Here is a 19,862-nt window from a genome sequence, read left to right on the forward strand (position 1 = left end):
CCAGAATACAACTCCACGTCAGGGTACCTAGCGCCCTCCTCCACACTCGAAAGATCGGGTGAGGAGAAGGACCTGGAAACCCCCCCCCCCCCCGCAGGGGAAGGCGCCAACCGTGGGAGCTGAGCCGGGGGCAGGAAAGAAGATGAAGTGTCCGTAACCAAAGGAGTCGCGGGAGAGCTCTCCGACAACTCCTTTGCCGGCCTTCGCTTCTTCCTACCCTCGTACAAGCTCCACTGCGCCTCCGACCAAGAAACACATACATCACAAGGCTCGGCGCGGGTACACTCATGCCCCCGACACCGAGCGCACAATACATGGGGATCGATCTCAGGGAATGAGCGGAACTTACTGCACTTATGCCCCTCAGTTCCCGGGCACAGTCCCCGGATGATAGTAGGGCGCGGAGAATCCATGATCGATCAATTAAGTTCCAATTCAATAAAGAAACAAAAAGGGAAAAGATTGTACTTACAATAAATCTTGCAACCACAAAGAGAAACACAACCATACAATAAAGAAAGCAAACAACGATGAAGCGGGCAGAGAGCGCAGAACACACGTCCACTCGGTATGAGGCCGAAAGCAAAAGTGGTTGTTTACCTCCCAGTCGCGCGCGCCTGTCGGACAAGCAGTTAACTACCGAACCCCTTGTTCGAAAGCTTACGACCTATCCAGCTGCCGCTAGTAACCTTCCTATTGTAAAAGGACTGAAGGTTTGTATGCCGTGTCGGAACAAAAAACAAATTATGAAGCAAATAACTAAACAATAACAAAAGGGAAAAACTATTGTATTTTGTATATTAATGGAACAGATGTTTTTAAGTGGAAAGAAAAGCTAAGATTGATGACAATATAATGACACATATAAATTCTAAATTTTCTACCTCTTGGTTGAACAACTTTAATGGGATACCAACACACCTTTTGTGGAACCACCTTTCACAAGTCTGGCATACCACCCAATGAAAATTTGCTTCTGTCTTCCCTTTGAATAACTCCACATTTACTATTCAGTTCACTTTCGCTGTCATTGCTTACCTCCAGTTCCTCAACACCACTGAAATCACTCTCACTATCACTGTCTTCATCTAGCATTTGCTTTTAGGCGGTGCTCTTACTTTACCCTTTACTTTGCTTTGCTTCTTCCTTTTCCCGGCTTCTTGTTTGCCTCCCTTTCCTTCTTACGTTGCTCCTTTTTCTCTTCAAATAGCTTTTTCTTCCTTTCTTTCATCTTCAAATATCTTATAGAGTCTGATGTTTGCTCAGCTATTCCTGAAGGTGTTGTTGTGGAGGTAATCCCAGATGGGCCAGGTAAAGACATGTCACTACTACTAAGTTGGTACTGAGGCCCACTTTTAGAGGGAATTGCTTGCGGGAGAGGTGCAATCTCACTAGCGTCTGCCAGAGGCTGAGTTTGCCCAGCATACGGATTCCTCTCCGCAGGACACGGCTTAATGATTTCAAGTTCCCTCCAAACCATGTAAGGCGTGCCTGGGGAATAAACCCAACCTACATCAGTCTTCCTGGATTTGTAAAGGGCTAATTCATCCGGTGAGAGCACAGCCTCTAAACGCTTCAGGTGTGCTCTTTGTCCCATAATAAAACCTTGGTTGAAGATTTCCTCGTACGATGTGGGTGCTACTACTGATGTAACTGTAGAGGTCTCCTGAAGTGGACAGGTGAAGGATTTTCTTGTTTTGCTGCCTTAATAAACCTGGAGAGTTTGATGGCATTGGGGTTGAAAGGGACCAAACCTGTTGTCCGGAATCCACTTTTTATATTTTCAATTATATTACCTTCTTTAATCGCCTTCATTAAGACAATTGGGAAATATTTTTTTGGCATTTCATTGGCTGCAAATTCCCCCCAGACTTCATTATATGCCTTTCTGTACTCTGCCATGAGTGGCCTGAATACAGAGACATGAAATGGCTGCATTATATGGGAGGAGTGGGGAGGAAGGCAGTACATGAGGATTTTCTTATCACGGGCAAATCTTAGAGTTTCCATATTTAACGGGGTTGAGTGGCCATCCAGAATTAAGAGAACAGGTTTTTCAATATTCTTCTTCACAAGTTCTTTTTCGAAAACGTTACCCAGCCAGTCATCAAACAGGTCTGCTGTCACTGACCCAGAATCAGAGCACCCTGCACGGTACGAATCTGCTTCCAAATCCTGGTGCTTCCCATATACCATCGGAGTTTTCCCTTTATTAACTATAAAAGGCCTCATGAGACTTCCATCAGCTGAAGCACAGCACAGGACAGACACCATGGGCTTCCCCTCTCCTGACAGTATAGTACTCTGAACATGCTTTTTAACCAACACATCAAAAGCCCCGTCCTGTGCACTGACGAAAATACCCGTCTCATCACAGACGAAAACTCGCGATGCATTATCTGGGCTTAAAAATTCACTTACATTTATGTCCTCAGCCACTAAAAGGGCTTGCAAGTTTTTGAAAAAGGTGGAGATTGTTTTTGGAGTTATGGTACCCTTCAACCGAACTTGATTTTCCGGTATTCGGTTGGACAACTCAGGGTGTCTACCCATGAATCTGCATACCCATCCATGAGAGGGTAGATTATTCTTACCAAAAACTTTCTTCTTCTTTTTATTAAGAATACGCTGGACTACCAATGGCAGACTCTTTTTGGTCTGAGGATGACCAATCCTAGCCATCTCGAGGCACCAGTCTACTATACCCCTTTCTATATCAGGAGACAGACATGCCCTACTCCGTGGTAGACTTATATCCACTGCTCCTCGTAGATATTTACTTACAGTGCTACGGCCTACTGAATGTGCACTAGCAGCCTGACGTAATGACATCCCCTTTTCCACAGCTTTCAATGCCCCTCTGACTCTCTCTCTCCAATCTTGAACAAACAGCTTCTCTGGTAAGACCACCTTTGACTCTCCTAGTGTATCAGGCTCCCCCTCTTCAACCTTCACGCCTCCTGAACCTTCGAGCAAACTTGTCCACGTATGTTCAGCCATGACTCAAAGCCTACAACATAGAGAAAAAAATTTGGACATTAGAGTATTGCTTAGTCCATTCTGCTACTGCTTTCACAATACAACCAAATCATTTGCACACATACATACATCCTTAAATTACCTTACACATTTTCAATATTCGTTGGGCCTAGGGTTGCCAGATGTCCCATTTTTCTGGGACATGTCCCAAATTTGATAATTTTGTCCCGTCCCATATTGACCCTTCCAGTAAACTCTTATTGTCCCGATTTTAGTTCATCATAATAATTCCTACTTGAAGTGAATGACTACTACGTCACTTGCCATGACCATCTTCAGAGGGGGTTTCAGCTTTACAAAGTTTTGATCACTTTTCATGAATGTTATTGGACACTCTTCCAGCATGGAAACAAGCCCAATCATCTTGACTAGTTTTAAAAAAGCAGAGGTAAAAAAATTTACGCCAACATGTTTTTTGACAGTGGTCAGCATTTAAAAAACTTCTTGATAAACATATGGAGATCAAGCCTGATGGATGGATGGATGACCATATGTCGTGCAATGAAAGATGACGTTCTGTCCTTCAGCAGATGGATTTTAAAGAACAATATTCAGAGATGTTAATTTTGTGCCAGTATTTACTGAGCATTTCACCTAATACTGCTAATGTTGAGCATGTATTCTCAATCATGAATACCCAGTGGATTGATGAACAAAGAAGTTGGATGTAGCTGGAACCTTAATTTCGGTGTAAAGAATTTTATTGGTATGTGCTAGAAAATAAGGTCACATTAAAAAAAGCAAAATCATCAGGTAAATATAAATACGTAATGATTTGAGTTCCATTTCCGTGAATATAAATTTATCATTTTTACTTCTACCCATTTGCTCCAAATGAAAATAATGTGAGTCAAGTTTCTGTATTTATTTCATGTGTTGATTATTCATTTTCCAAATTATTCTCCTTTTGTTGAGATTCTGGATTTTTGCCCTGATTATTACCTTTCCAAATTATTTTCCTTCTTTTAATAGCCCATTAAAATTCTTGTTTTATGTTTTTCACTTATGTGATCATTGTCTCTGTTTTTATAATATATTGGTCTGGGAGTGTTTACAGGTATAAACTTATATGTACTATATGGTGAGAAATTGTAAGTGTCCTGGAGTTCTAATCTTTTAATCTGGCAACCCTAGTTAGGCCATTTCCTCGAACTTGGGTGACACTACCCCATTCTTATTTTCAACACATCAGTTTTGGATGCAATCCTGGAGTAGTATAACTTATAGAATTTACTGCTTCATACTATGTACTGGACATATAAGGCCCATCAGCAGTGCATCAAATCCATTTACACCCATGAACTTCTTTACTGAGAAGCTTAACAAAGCATGAACATTGCATTTGCTACCAAACCAAACACATATACGTATATACATATAACCACACATCTGTCTCTCCCAACGAACACACGTACATACTACATACATATATTACATACATATTATATATATATATATATATATATATATATATATTATATTATATATATATATATATATAAATATATATATATATATAATATATATATAGATATAGATATAGATATATATATATATATATTATATATATATATATATATCGAGCTACAATGTCCTTTAATATCTAATTCGCTCTACCTCGGAATTAATATATTTTCATATATGCTTAACCGAAGGGGAATTTTTTCTCGATAATAGGACTTGCCTGGACCAGGGCGCGAACCTATGATCCTTACAAATCCAGGAACGTCAGTGAAGCTTTATCCTACTACACCACTCGCGGTGGTGTAGTAGGATAAAGCTTCACTGACGTTCCTGGATTTGTAAGGATCATAGGTTCGCGCCCTGGTCCAGGCAAGTCTATTATCGAGAAAAAATTCCCCTTCGGTTAAGCATATATGAAAATATATTAATTCCGAGGTAGAGCGAATTAGATATTAAAGGACATTGTAGCTCGATATATGTATATGAATCACGGAAATGTGATATGACTTTTAGATATATATATATAGATATAGATATATATATAGATATATATATATATATATATATATATATATATATATATATATATATATATATATATATATATATATATATATATATATATATATATATATATATATATATATATATATATATATATATATATATATATATATATATATATATATATATATATATATATATATATATATATATATATATATATATATATATATATATATATATATATATATATATATATATATATATACATATATATATATATATATATATATATATATATATATATATATATATATATTATAATATATATATATATATATATATATATATATATATATATATATATATATATATATATATATATATATATATGTGTGTGTGTGTGTGTGTGTGTGTAAATAGCCACATGAAAGGTGAAAAATTAAAAACCAGAGGTACAAAGTCAAATAAATAAATAGAAACATGAATAAGAAAATTTCACAAAACTAAGATCAAAGCCATTAACAAGCAAACCATCATTACAAATTGTCAATACCAAACAAGTAAGAATACTTTATAAGTGCTTAAGAACAGAAACTGCAGTTAGTATAACACGTTGTTGCTAAAATGTGACATTGTATTTCCCTACAATTTTATAAACAAGGTAACTATCTAATTTAAAAAGACCTGAACTCAGATTGTTAAGATGATTGTTTAAATGCTTAATAAAGGCAGATTCAACTATGTTTCTTTTTACAATATGGTTACAAAAAATTACCTCGGATGAATTTTTCCAGTTTATACTATGGTTAAAATCATTTATGTGTACAAATAAAGCACTTGTCATTTGACCTGTTTGAACTGCATAAGTGTTGTTTTAGATGGTAATCTAGTTCTTTACCAGTTTGACCAAGGTATTTGTTATTGCACCCAGCACAAGGAATCTTGTAAATACAGCCACTAGTTTGTTTTGGGGAATTACGTCACGATATTTTGATGTGTTCCTGAATTCTTGTATACCACATTTATCTTAATGTTTTCAGTAATTTCTGAATAAAAGAATGATTTACATTGTATGGCAGTGTCAAGATATTTTATCTCATAAAAGGCTCCATGTTGTTACAGGAATAAAAAATATTTGTCAATTAAAAACTGATAGATTTGTCAATTAAAAACTTAGGGTATTTTAACCTTTTTCCTGTGTCATAAATTTTATAGTTCTCTGAGTCTAGGAATTCCTGGCTGCATATCTGTAAAGCCCTTAAAAACATGCTACAAAAAACTGAGAGTTTGACATTAACAGGGTGGTCTGAATAATAGTGGATATAAGAACAGACATTGGTAGGTTTCCTGTAAACATCAAACACAAAGCTTCTATCCCTTCTATGAACCAAAACATCTAAAAACGGCAATGAACAATTATTTTCTTCTTCAATGGTGAATTTAATGGAAGGTACCAAATTCACATGGGCCAATCACAGAATATGTCATCAACACTATCAAAACCAAAGAACCCCCTTAGGCAAAATACCGGGTACCGGGTAATATTTTTACTTCAAAAAATTCCACATACAGGTTGCTTAGTACTGGGGAAAGGGGATTCCCATAGCCATTCCAAACTTTTTATGGTAATAATTTCCGTTAAATACAAACTTACAATCTTTAATGCATAATTTTATCAACTCTAAAATATTGTCAGAAGCCAAAGGAAAATATGCTTTGTTAATTCGTCAGTTAAAAAGTTCAATAAATCATCAACTGGGACATTGGTAAATAAAGAGGTAACATCAAAACTGATAATTTTAAAGTCGTAATTAACATGAGTATTACTGATTTTTTCTACAAAATCTGTAGTACAGTGGAACCTCAACATACGAAAGTCCCAACTTATGAAAAATTCAAGTTATGATAGCAAATACGAAGATTTTTTTGCCTCTGCATACCAAAATAATTCAGGTTACGAAAGGTTGTTACTGTAAAGTCCCCAGATTCGCCTGGACCACTGAGAAAAATTTTAAAACTTGCACGCAGCCAATTGAGTAGACTCGCCACCATCCTCCCATTGGTTCCTGATGCTAGTCACCGCCATAAGAACCTGCTCTCCTATTGGTCAGCATTTCTCTCATCGTGCATCTACGTAAAGGCGCTTTTCGGTCACTCCATAGCAGCATCGTTATTATAAGCACATGGAATTCATTCGTTCATATGCGATTTCATTTGTTAACGTAAATGCGTGTTAGTGATTTCGCTTTGTAATTTATTGTGCTGTGCGGGAACTTAATTAGTACATAACTTAATTACGTATAGTCATGGGTTCCAAGAAAGTTGCTGAAGTTCACAGAAAGAAGAGGATGCTTTCTATGAGGCTGGTATGCAGTTGAGTGTGATCGCTAAGGAATACGGCTGAAATCTGTTGACGATAGGCACCATACTTAAGCAGAGGGATGCCATCAAAGCAGCTACACCTTCCAAGGGCGTGACTATTTTGTCCAACAAGAGGAGCCACGTGCATGATGAGATGGAGAGGCTGCTTCTTGTATGGATTGAGGACAAAGAAATCTCTGGCGATACGATAACTGAGACAGCAATCTGCCAGAAGGCCAGCGCTATTTTCGGCGATTTGATTGCCCAAGCCGAAGACAACGGAGGAGAAGGGACATTGACGCCAACCCCAGACTTCAAGGCTTCTCGGTGGTGGTTTGATAAATTCCGTAAACGGACTAGCATCCATTCGGTGGTGAAGAAATTGAAATTTTGTAAAAAAAAATGTAAAGTATAAAAAAGTAAAAAAATATGTAAAAATAATAAAAAAAAGACAAATGAAAAAAATAAAAATGAAATTTAATTTTAAATTTTTTGTAAAGATAAGTGTTAACGTTTTCTGCCATTTGTTAATGCGTTTCGTAAAGTTTAGTGTTAATGTTTCCTGTCATTTTTTAATGTTTCGTAAAGTTAAGTGTTCATGTTTTCTGCCATTTGTCCTCCTCCTCTGTCGCCACTTTTGGAGATCTTTTACTACATACGTATGTACGTACAGTATTTCTTGTACCATGTACACTAAAGGGATTTTGACGAAGGAAAAATCTATTTCTGGGCAACGACCTGTGTCGCCCTGTGAAATGGTTCCTTTGATACTATTTCTTAGGAATAAATATTGCTATTCATCCTAGAGAAAAAAGAAACAATATAATGCCAAGATAAATGGCTCGCTCACCTCTAATAGAAGTGTCGGTATAGTAAGGAGCGAGTGGAATCACTACCAGAGGTCCCTTGCCATTTAGCTTCTTCCTTCGACAAAACCCCGAACTAAGGAGGAGCCGTGCTACAGCTCCCGGTCTACTACTACCGTGAGCGCCTCCGACGCCTGTGACGTCATTCCTGAAGATAGCCTCCAAGCTTTGGGTAAGCTGGGTGAGGATAATCTAACTACAGGGTGGGGTTTCACAGTGCTACACAGGTCGTTGCCCAGAAATAGATTTTTCCTTCATCAAAATCCCTTTTCTGGGCTTAACCTGTGTCGCCCTGTGAAATAGTACCAGAGAATGCTAAAACACCAAGCTTGAGGGACAGTACAGATAAAATAAGAAGGTAAAGTTAAACACTTGAAAGGTTAATAGTATAATGATCAACTAAAATTACAGTCTTACAATTATGGTAAAGTATAAGCCCTTAAACATGGGTTATAACTTAAAATTAGTTAGCCTAACAACAAGCAATTTATATACAGGTTAGGCAAAAGACAGGATCATAATGGAACTGAATCCAACTAGAATGATGAACAATAGCAAAACTCAAGGTAACCCAATACATAGAGGCGACTAAACTAAGTAAGGGTGCAATGGGGCAGGTAGAAGGGAAGGCTACAAGAAGTTATAGGAATTATTAAGAATCAGGAGAAACTGTGTTTCCAGCTGCCACTGCTGGAAATTTGAGGGCTTCTAAGGGTTTTAGGTAGTGCCGTTTGAAAACTGTCGGAGATTTCCAGCCCGTATATTTCCTTAAGATCATCAAAAATTCATTGTTCGGGTTTGGAAAATTAATTAATAGATGTGGCCGCCGCCCTAACATCGTGGGCCCGAGGAAAGGACTCTGGGTTGGCCTGTTTAATGAAGTATAAAATTTGTTGCCTGATCCCTTTTAGAGATAATGTACCACCTTCCTTCCTAATGAACAACGGGCCTGAAGATTTCAGAGTTGTTCTACTTAGGTAGGCTCTTAATGAGTTGACAGGACAAAATGAAATCTCTTGAGGTAGTGGTAGGATTTTCCACGAGGACCATCTGTCCTGTGGATCTTCATTTTTGGCTAGAAAGTGGCGATCTGGGGATAAGAGGACTTCCCCTGAGGGGAGGAACTCAATATGACCTGGTTCCCTTGATAAGGCTGACAGTTCTGATATTCTAGCTCCAGAGGCTAAACTTAATAAAAATAGGGTTTTCCTCAGGAGGGATATATAATTGCAAGAGTCATTGTTAATGTCCGAGGCCAGTTTGAGGACATCATTTAAGAACCAAGAGACTGTTTTAGGTCTCGTAGATGGTCTTAATCTAGCACAAGCTTTTGGTATGGATGTAAAGTACGAATCCGTAAGATCTATGCTAAAACCAAATTGGAAGATCTTTTTAAGAGCTGATTTGGTCGTAGTGATAGTGCTTGCTGCTAAACCTTTCTCAAACAATGATCTGAAGAAAGTTATGGCTAGGTTCGTTGTCATGACTTGAGAATTTGACATCTTAAGGAACTCTGCTAGTTTCTTGACAGATGAATCATATTGCCGGAGAGTAGATTCTCTTTTATCTGATTCCAAGAATGAAATATTCTGGGGATCAATTTCTGCATTCCTCATAGCTGCGAATTTCAGAAAACCCATAAAGTTAGGGTTTTCTGAATTCTTGAGGAAGCGGACACAGTCTGAGTTTGCACTAACTAGGTTAGTTTGGGGTTGGGAATCCGTAGGGGTCGGAGTCTCAACTCTAGGAGTAGAGGGAACCAATTGCTCTTGGGCCAGTTGGGAGCTACTAGAGCTACTTGGCCTTTGAATGTCCTGAGTTTGTCTAAAACTTTCATGAGAAGGTTCACCGGAGGGAAGAGGTAAATGTTCTTCCATTTGTTCCAATCGAGGATCATTGCATCCGTAGCATATGCTAGAGGATCGAGGTTGGGTGCCACGTAACAAGGGAGTTTGTGGTTTGACTCCGTGGTGAAGAGGTCTACTTGAAGTCCGGGGACTTGTAGACTGATCCAATTGAATGAACTCCTGTCCAGTGTCCACTCCGATTCCAACGGAACGGAGCTAGATAGAGCGTCTGCTACTACGTTCTTGACCCCTGCCAGGTGAGTGGCTGACAGGTGCCATTTGTTTTTGTTTGCCAGAGAGAAGATGGCTATCATGACGTGGTTCAAGTGGCTTGACTTGGATCCGCCCCTGTTGATGCAGTGTACTACTACTGCACTGTCCAGAACTAGTTTGAAATGTGAGTTCTTGGGCGGAAGGAGTCGTTTCAGTGTGAGAAATACTGCCATGGCCTCCAGTACATTGATATGTAGCTGGCGGAATGTTAACGACCAAGTTCCTTGAACTTTTTCGTGCTGGGAGTATCCTCCCCACCCTGTTAGTGAGGCGTCTGTGTGGATCACTAATGATGGAGGAGGGAACTGTAGAGGAATTGCTTTTGAAAGATTCTTTGTCTCCGTCCAGGGGCGGAGACGTTTCCGTAAGATCGCCGGGATAGAAGCTAGTTTGTCCCGTGATCTGCAATTCGCTTTTGAGCGCCATACTCTGTTTATATCTTGGAGTTGGCTCTGAGCAGAACGTCTGTGACTGATGCAAACTGGAGTGAGCCCAGGATCCTCTCCTGGCACCTCCGGGATGTTTGATGTTGTTTGAGAAATTGTTTTGTAGCTCTTGCTATTTCTTTCCTCTTCGGAAACCTCTTCCTCTGTTTGCAGCCCTGCCGGACCCTCTGAATCGAGAGGCACCTCTTGCTCTGCTACCTCTCGCAAACCTATTGAAAGCCTGAAAGTTCTGGCTTTCATAGTTGGAGTTATAGGCTGGCGAGACAGCAAAGGAAGTAGAGGGTTGGGGTTGCTGGGACTGAGGGGTCAGGACAAGGTATTGTTGTTGACCCTTCGACGATGGTTGCCCTTGTGATGCTGGGACTGCCTGAACCAACGTCTGCTGAGAAGGCTGGAAGGGAGAGAACTTTCTTGGTTTCTTCTTGATCCTTTGGTTAGGACCAGAAGATTCCTGCCTCCGCTTTGCTACCAGTCCCCACCTGACTTTGAGGCACTGGTTGACCTTTGAAGCCTCATGAAGGACTTCTGCTACCACTGGTGCTGGGAAGAGGTCCGTTCCCCAAATTGAGGAAGCTATCAGCTTGTTCGGTTCATGGCGGATAGTAGCTTCCGCCAGAACGTGCTTCCTACAATTCCTCCTGGCTATGAGGAAGTCGTAAAGGTCACACTGCATGGTGTGCAGCAGACCTTTAGCCAAAACCTTAAACAACAGCTCTTGTTGGTATACAAGAGCCGTCATCTCCGCCATAGTCATGGAGGAAAGGGATCTCGCGAGCCTAGTCCGGGCGTCGTACTCCGTCTGGATGAGGGAGTCCGACAACCTGGGAAGCCTCTCACTAAAGAGAGTGGTGGCACAGTCCGCCTTGAGTTTTCCTACTGAGAAAGTAGGAACCGCTCCCTCGAAGTACGTCTCGGAGCCTGGGACTAGGAGAGAGGTGGGTTCCGTCTCCCGGAGTTGAGGCAGGGGCTCGTCTTTCAGGGCTGCCTGAAAGGTTGCTTCCACTACCTTAAGGGTAAGTGGTAGCGGAGTCCCTTCCACCGGAGTGAAAATGGTGAAGGGACTTCTAAAGGCTGTGATGCGGGTATTCTCACACCCCCATTCCTCTAGACTTCTCATTAGAGTCTGCTGCGCCTGTTCCCTCGGAAGGATAACTGTTTCCTTGGGAACTTTGTCCTCTCTCATCATGGCTGCTTCCGTTAGCCGGACGTAGCCAATGAATGGGGGTTGAAGGTCCCTGGGGTGGAACTCGAAGTCCTCCCGCCTTCGAGTTCCTATGCCTTCGATGGTCAACATTCCGTTGACAAACGGGGCATACGATGCAATCCTCCAAGGATTGGCCGCCTTGAATTCCGGCAGTTGGCTGGAATCTGGCATTGGAAGAGGAGAAGGTGGCACAGCTAGGGGGGAACCTGCCGCGATCGAGGTTTGAATCCCGGCGATGGCATTCTCCTGAGCAGCCAGCCGTTCCGCCAGCGATTGGATCGACTGGCCGGAAGACGTAACAGAACTGGAGAGCTGGGAGAGCACCGAGCCGACCTTGTTGTCTACCAAGGCCCCTACGATCACTGCTCCAGAATGTTGGCCGAAAAGGATTCGGGATCGAAAAGAGGGACTTGAGCCCGATCCTTACGGGATTTACGTTTGGGGGACCTCGACGAAGACGAAGAGGCCTCCCTTGACCTAACTGTTCCGGGGTGGTGAGCCGGAGTTACAGCGTCTGCCAAGATGACCGATTTCTTGGGGAGAGACTTTTTAAGTTTCTCCTCGGTCGACTTAGCCTTGGGGATCACTGAAGCAACCTTAGGACGAACAGACCGCTGGTCTTCAGTGAAGCCCCGGAAAGAAGTGGAAGTAGAAGGATCAGTGGAAGGTGATGGAGAAAGGGAACTCAGGAAAGGGCCCTGAGAACCCACAGAAGCTGCCCCTACTACACCCTTACCTGTACCCATGGAGTCTATAGCCATGGGTTCGACGTCGAGGTTCACTGCCGCGACGTCTTCCGCTACGTCCTCTGGAAAATCCCCATCCTGAAGGGAGATCATGACTTGGAGGTCGGCCAGCAAAGGGGCGGCCACTATCGGGTCCACCACTGATCCTTTCTTGGCTCCGGGGAATACCAGGTCCGCCATGTCCTGGGTAAGAATGTAGGGGCGGCCCTTCAAGTTCCGGCCAAATCCCCCTACCCATGCTTTGAGAGTAGTCAAAGCCTTCTTCTTCTCCTCGTCAGAACCCTGTAAGAAAGGTCTACAGTTAGGGAGAGGATAGGAGAGGAATGTCTGTTGTGTTGAGACTATATGAATATGTGTCCCATATGTGAAAAGTATATAATAATAATAAGTATTCCAGGTGATGAATGAATGAAGATAGTGCTAAGAAAACTTACTACTAGTGAGGCATCGCCTACTAGCAAGTAGCAGGTTTGGCAGGCTTTGTGGTGCCAAACTAGAAAATCCTCCACCTTCACTGCACATCCTGCATGGGAGCGGCATAGTATATGGCCGCAGGGGTCTTGGAGGATGGCATTGCACCCAATCTCCTGGCAGCACAACATCTGTAAGTCAAAGGATATATGAGTACCAATGACAACCTCCGGTGGTATAATTATGCAAAATATCCGTGGGTGCCGGAGTAGGACCGACGGATAGTGTTCTACGTATAAGTGGCATGCAAAAGAATGCCGGAGTAGGCTCTAAGGCTCGCTCCGTATGAATATTGCGTAGAAAAGTTACGAGGGGGGAAGAAAGTCTCTGCCTCCGCCTAGGCTCACTTGTTATATGGGTAAAATAAACTCCGTAGGGCCCGGAGTTAAGAATATTGAGTGAGCAATGTCAAACTTCTGATGAAGCAAGGGATAGGACAAGAGGCAGAAATAAAAAACCCCCCGGAGTAATGCAAAAAGTTCTAAAATAAAGTAAAAGAAAAACCCATCATATCAGTAAGTGCTCGTGTGAACTATCCTAAGTGGATAGGCACCCAGTGGTCCCCTCCCCCCTCTAGCTAGCTGTGAGAAACGAGTCATCACCCATCGGCGTGGGTGGCAATGCATGGAGGGGGGAATGGAGGGGACGGGTGGAGGACCCCGTAACCGGGTGGCTCACCGCGATCGACCAGTGGTCTTCCCAGCCAGGTGATAAACACGAGGTGGGGAAGAGCCGTCGGAACAACATCAATATCACTGATATATATAGGATTACTTATAATAAAATTAAATCAATCAAAATAAATAAAATTAAAGCGATATCTTAAAGCTAGGCTAACACGGGGAACACGAAAAAACTAACCAATCAGAAAGAATAGGCTAATCGCCGATCCGAAGAAAGGGGTATGTTAGCCTAATCTAACCTCTAGTTCAAGAAAACGGGGGGCAGGCTAATCACCAATCGACAATTGGGGTATGAAAGCCTAACCTAACGGTAAAAACAGTGATAACAGGGTAGGCTAATCGCCATAACGAAGCATGGTGTATGTTAGCCCGACCTAGTACCTACTTACTTATAAGATTAAATGGTAATCAGGAACTAGAGTAGGTAAGAGGGAACATCAGAATAAATAAAATGATATGACTCTCAAAACCATGACTGATAAAAACTCCTAACAACGTAAGGCGTAGCTAGGCTAAGGTCCGAAACGTGCGGTCGGAGCGCGCCCCGTGAAGGCCTAACTAATAAGCTAACTGCATAAAAGATATAGAGACTATGTGTAAGTAACCATATCTATAGTACTGTGAAAAGGGAAATCCCTAACGGTATGGGAGACCGAAAGAGAGAACCCGTACCGCCATGCGGTCGAGGGGCATACCGGGCCGATAAGGCTCCGAACATATAAAAAAACACGAAGATCATCATAAAATGAGATCAGTAACCCCAAACAGTACTTAACTTAGAAGCAGAAGCTGAAGACATCTTGAAATATCCTTGGTAAATCCAGAAAAAGCGATTGCACAGCACAGAAAAAAGTAACGTGTGGCGGCAATGCGTGCTATCAAAGGAATTGTCGTCACAGGCGTCGGAGGCGCTCACGGTAGTAGTAGACCGGGAGCTGTAGCACGGCTCCTCCGTAGTTCGGGGTTTTGTCGAAGGAAGAAGCTAAATGGCAAGGGACCTCTGGTAGTGATTCCACTCGCTCCTTACTATACCGACACTTCTATTAGAGGTGAGCGAGCCATTCATCTTGGTATTATATTGTTTCTTTTTTCTCTAGGATGAATAGCAATATTTATTCCTAAGAAATAGTATCAAAGGAACCATTTCACAGGGCGACACAGGTTAAGCCCAGAAATACACTTTTTTACAGGCATGTAGTACATATTAGTAGTAAATGTAGTTTAAGTTAGGTATTGAATGGTCCAAATTGTTGTATTTCATTGTTTATTGGTCAGTTTAGCTTTATTATAAAATTTACTGGGGTGTTTTTGTAGGGCTTGGAATGAATTAGGCAGTTTACATGTAAAATGTGGTTCAAGATGCGAAAAAATCAGGTTATGAAGGCCGCTTCGGAACGGATTAATTTCGTATCCTGAGGTACTACTGTATTCTTTATATGTGATTGAGATATGTTTCCAACAATAGGCATAAGAATCCTAACTAACCTTTAGACAGTTTATATGAAAAACTACCAACAGAACTGATTATGGGGCGGACAGGATAACCAGACTTGTGTGTTTTAATAAGACCATACACATACGGTAAAGTTGCACTTTGCGAGGAAAACTGTTGACTAGAGCATCATTTCCTTTTAACACTTTTTAATATCTTATTGAAATTACTATTAACCGTGGCAAGGGGTTTTTTCTTAGTTCTGAATAAGTTACATGATCAGACAAAAGATTGTACATTTTTCTAACTTACTCATCCTTATTCATTATTACCAGAATCTGGGATTTATCAGCCTTCGTAATATACAGATCATTATAATTTTTTAAGCCATTGTAACACAAAAAAATGTCTAGGAATACTAGTTGGCACTGGTTTTGACATGGCACTGTAAACAATACCTTTACAAATATTAAACTCATCACTAGACAAAATACTACATATTTCTTTCCAGGTTACAGTTTAACCTTTCCGTTTTTAGATGCTTTGGTTCATAGAAGGGATAGAAGCTTTGTGTTTGATGTTTACAGAAAACCTACCAACGTCTGTTCTTATATCCACTATTATTCAGACCACCATGTTAATGTAAAACTCAGTTTTTTGTAGCATGTTTTTTAGGGCTTTACAGATATGCAGTCCAGAATTCCTAGACTCAGAGAACTGTAAAATTTATCATGTAGGAAAAAGGTTGAAATACCCTAAGTTTTTAATCAACATATCTATGCAGAAAGCTAGAGATACTTTTTTTATTCCTGTAACAATAGGGAGCCTTTTATGGCAGAAAATATCTTGACACTGCCATATAATGTAAATCTTTCTTATATTCAGAAATTACTGAAAACTTTCAAGATAAATGTGGTATACATAAATTCAGGAACACTTCAAAACATCGTTGCGCATAATTCGCCAAAACAAATGTTGTGCATAATTCCCCAAAACAAACTAGTGGCTGTATTTACACTATTCCTTGTGCTGGGTACAATAACAAATACCTTGGTCAAACTGGTAAAGAACTAGATTACCGTCTAAAACAACACTTACACAGTTCGAACAGGTTAATTTACAAGTGCTTTAGGTATTTGTACACATGAATGAGGTAATTTTTTGTAACCATGTTGTAAAAAGAAACATAATTGTACAGTAGTGCCTCAAGTTACGAAATTAATCCGTTCCGAAGCAGCCTTCGTAACCTGATTTTTTCATTTCCAGAACTACGATTTACATGTAAATTGCCTAATTCATTCCAAGCGCTCCAAAAACACCACAGTAAATTTTATAATAAAACTAAATTGACCAATAAACAATGAAATACAACAATTTGGACCATTCAATACCTAACCTAACCGTGATTACCTGTAAGTAAAGTGTATTAGTGTACAGGGTACAAGAAATACATGTACGTACGTATGTAGTAAAATGTGGAACCTTACTTTTCGAGTGAGGCGATGCCCGAAAGTGGCGACAGAGGAGGACAAATGGCAGAAAACATGAACACTTCAACTTTATGAAATACATTAAAAAATGGCATAAAACATTAACACTAAACTTTACGAAACACATTAACAAATGGCAGAAAACATTAACACTACAAAAAACTTAAAATTTAATTCCTTTTTTTTTTTCTTTTGCCTTTTTCAGATTTTTTAATTTCTTTTTACTTTTTACTTTAAGTTTTTTTTTTAAACAAATTTCAATTTCTTCACCATTTCTAATTTTCTGTTTTTCCGTATCACTTGGACTTTCCTGTTTGCTTACTACTAAAGGCCTCTTTAATAAATAACTATCCAAGGAAGATTGCTTCTGCCTGCTTTTCAAAATGTTCCTGAAACGATTCAGGCAAACGTCATCGAACTGCACAAGCATACGACCTGTGTAAGCCTTTTCGGGGTATCTCTTTTCTACAAATGTTTGCACTTTATGAAAAGCAGCTAGAATAGTCGTAAGCTCCTCTTGGTCCTCCTGGAGAAGGTCATTGATGTCGTCCTCGTCGATGACCAGCCCCATGGACTTGCCAAGTGCAACGATCTCGTCAAGATCTGGTTGCAAAACAGTTTCAGGATCGTCAACTGTTTCTGAATCAGCATCAGCTTCGCCCACGTCGAATCCCTCAAAGTCTCGGGTGGATAAGGTATCAGGCCAGAGTTTCCTCCACGAAGAATTCAAGGTTCGCCTCGAAACCTCCAGCCAAGCTTGATTGATGTGTCGGATGCATATCATGATATCAAAATGCTCCTTCCAAAATTTCTGCAGGGTGAGGTTTGTGATATTGGTGAAGTTGAAACGTCTCTTGAAAAGATAATCTGTATACAGCTTCTTGAAGTTCGATATCACTTGCTGGTCCATGGGCTGGAGGAGAGGGGTGGTGTTAGCCGGAAGATAAGAACCTTGATGAAAGAATACTCTGCTAGGATATCTTCTTCGAGGCCAGGAGGGTGAGTAGGGGCATTGTCCAACAACAACAGACATCGCGCTGTGAGCAAAATGGTTAAAGTTAATGACTTAATTATTTTTTCGTTGTATTGTACACTAAATTGCGATAATTTTGGTATATAAAAAATTGTAAAACGATCAAAGCAACAGAGAAAATATTATCACAATATGATGCATGAATTCCTAACGCGCGGACATAAAAAAAAAGTGGTTTTCAAAAATTCACCATAAATCGAAGTATTGTGCTAGAGACTTCCTGTTTGTTGCAAAATGAAGGTAATTGCTTGAGTACTACTAGACTGTAAGTGTTGTAGCTTACAATTGCAGTTTTCGACCATTTCGGTCGAGTTAAAGTTGACCGAAGGTAGAATTTTTTCTAGTTATCGTTATTTATATGAAAATATTTCAAAACTGATAAAAGCTACAACCATGGGTTGTTTTTCGTTGTATTCTACATGAAATTGCACACATTTCCATATATAAAACTTTATGTAATGGCTAATAGAAAATGGTGCAAACATTACGACAATCTGACGAAAAAATGTCTGATTTTTTCGGATGAGTTACCACGCGGACGTAAGGAAAAAGTTTTTTTTTGAAAATTCACCATAAATTGAAATATTGTGCTAGAGACTTCCAATTTGTTGTAAAATGAAGGTAAATGATTGAATATTACCAAAATATAAGAGTTTTAGCTTACAATTGCATTTTCGACCATTTCGATCGAGTCAAATTTGACTGAAGGTTGATATTTTGGCACATCGTTATTTATATGAAAATATTTCAAAACTGATAAAAGCTACAACCATGGGTTGTTTTTAGTTGTATTCTACATGAAATTGCACACATTTTCATATATAAAACTTTATGTAACGGCTAATATAAAACGGTGCAAACATTACCACAATCGGACGAAAAAATTTCTGATTTTTTCGGCAGTTACCGCGCGGACATAGGAAAATGTTTTTTTCTCAAAAATTCACCATAAATCGAAATATTCTGCTAGAGACTTCCAGTTTGTTGCAAATTGAAGGTGAATGATTGAATATTACTAGAATGTAAGATTTTTTGCTTACAATTGCGTTTTTCAACCATTGCGGTTGCGTCAAAGTTGACCGAAGGTTGAAATTTTAGCACTTATCGTTATTTATATGGAAATATTTCAAAACTGATAAAAGCTACAAACATGGGTGGTTTTTTGTTGTATTCTACATGAAATTGCGCACATTTTCATATATAAAACTTTATGTAACGGCTAATATAAAACGGTGCAAACATTACCACAATCGGACGAAACAATTTCTGATTTTTTCGGAAGAGTTACTGCGCGGACGTAAGGAAAAAGTTTTTCTTCAAAAATTCACCATAAATCAAAATATTGTGCTAGAGACTTCTAATTTGTTGCAAAATAAAGGTAAATGATTGAATATTACTAAAATGTAAGAGTTTTAGCTTACAATTGCATTTTTGACCATTTTGATCGAGTCAAATTTGACCGAAGGTTGATATTTTGGCACTTACCATTATTTATATTTAAATATTTCAAAACTGATAAAAGCTACAACCATGGGTTGTTTTTTGTTGTATTCTACATGAAACTGCACACATTTCCATATATAAAACTTTATGTAACGGCTAATATAAAACAGTGCAAATATCATCACAATCGGACGAAAAAAATTCTGATTTTTTCGGAAGAGTTACCACGCGGACGTAAGGAAACAGTTTTTTTTCATAAATTTACCATAAATCGAAATATTGTGCTAGAGACTTCCAATTTGTTGTAAAATGAAGGTAAATGATTGAATATTACTAGAATCTAAGAGTTTTAGCTTACAATTGTGTAAGTTCCCCTGGGGGTGGTTGGTCCCGGATTAGGTTATATCTTGAAACTAATATATTAGGATAAAAATTCTTACCTTTAAGAACGTCGAGGTGTTGAAATAGGCAGGTAATCCTGTAAGCCACTTTATCTTTACTTCTGCATGGGAGTTCGTGAGAGATGAGTGGGTCAGAGCCAGTGAGAAACTTGACTA

At 39.8% G+C, this 19,862-nt stretch overlaps 1 protein-coding gene across 7 annotated transcripts in view; it reads right to left on the reverse strand.

Annotated features, from left to right (window-relative positions):
- The window catches only part of LOC135205299 (uncharacterized), a 104,135-nt gene that overhangs the window by 32,728 nt on the left and 51,545 nt on the right, over window positions 1-19,862 (reverse strand). For 6 of the 7 annotated variants that reach the window (XM_064235704.1, XM_064235702.1, XM_064235703.1 and 3 more), the window contains one exon: window positions 922-3,010. In XM_064235704.1, coding sequence (XP_064091774.1) covers window positions 1,642-3,000 — 1,359 coding nt within the window. In that variant the 5' untranslated portion in view covers window positions 3,001-3,010 and the 3' untranslated portion in view covers window positions 922-1,641. The remainder of the gene's footprint in view (window positions 1-921; window positions 3,011-19,862) is intronic. The other variant, XM_064235708.1, reaches the window with a different exon arrangement.

Source organism: Macrobrachium nipponense, chromosome 49 (genome assembly GCF_015104395.2).
Source record: "Macrobrachium nipponense isolate FS-2020 chromosome 49, ASM1510439v2, whole genome shotgun sequence".
Taxonomy (NCBI): domain Eukaryota; kingdom Metazoa; phylum Arthropoda; class Malacostraca; order Decapoda; family Palaemonidae; genus Macrobrachium; species Macrobrachium nipponense.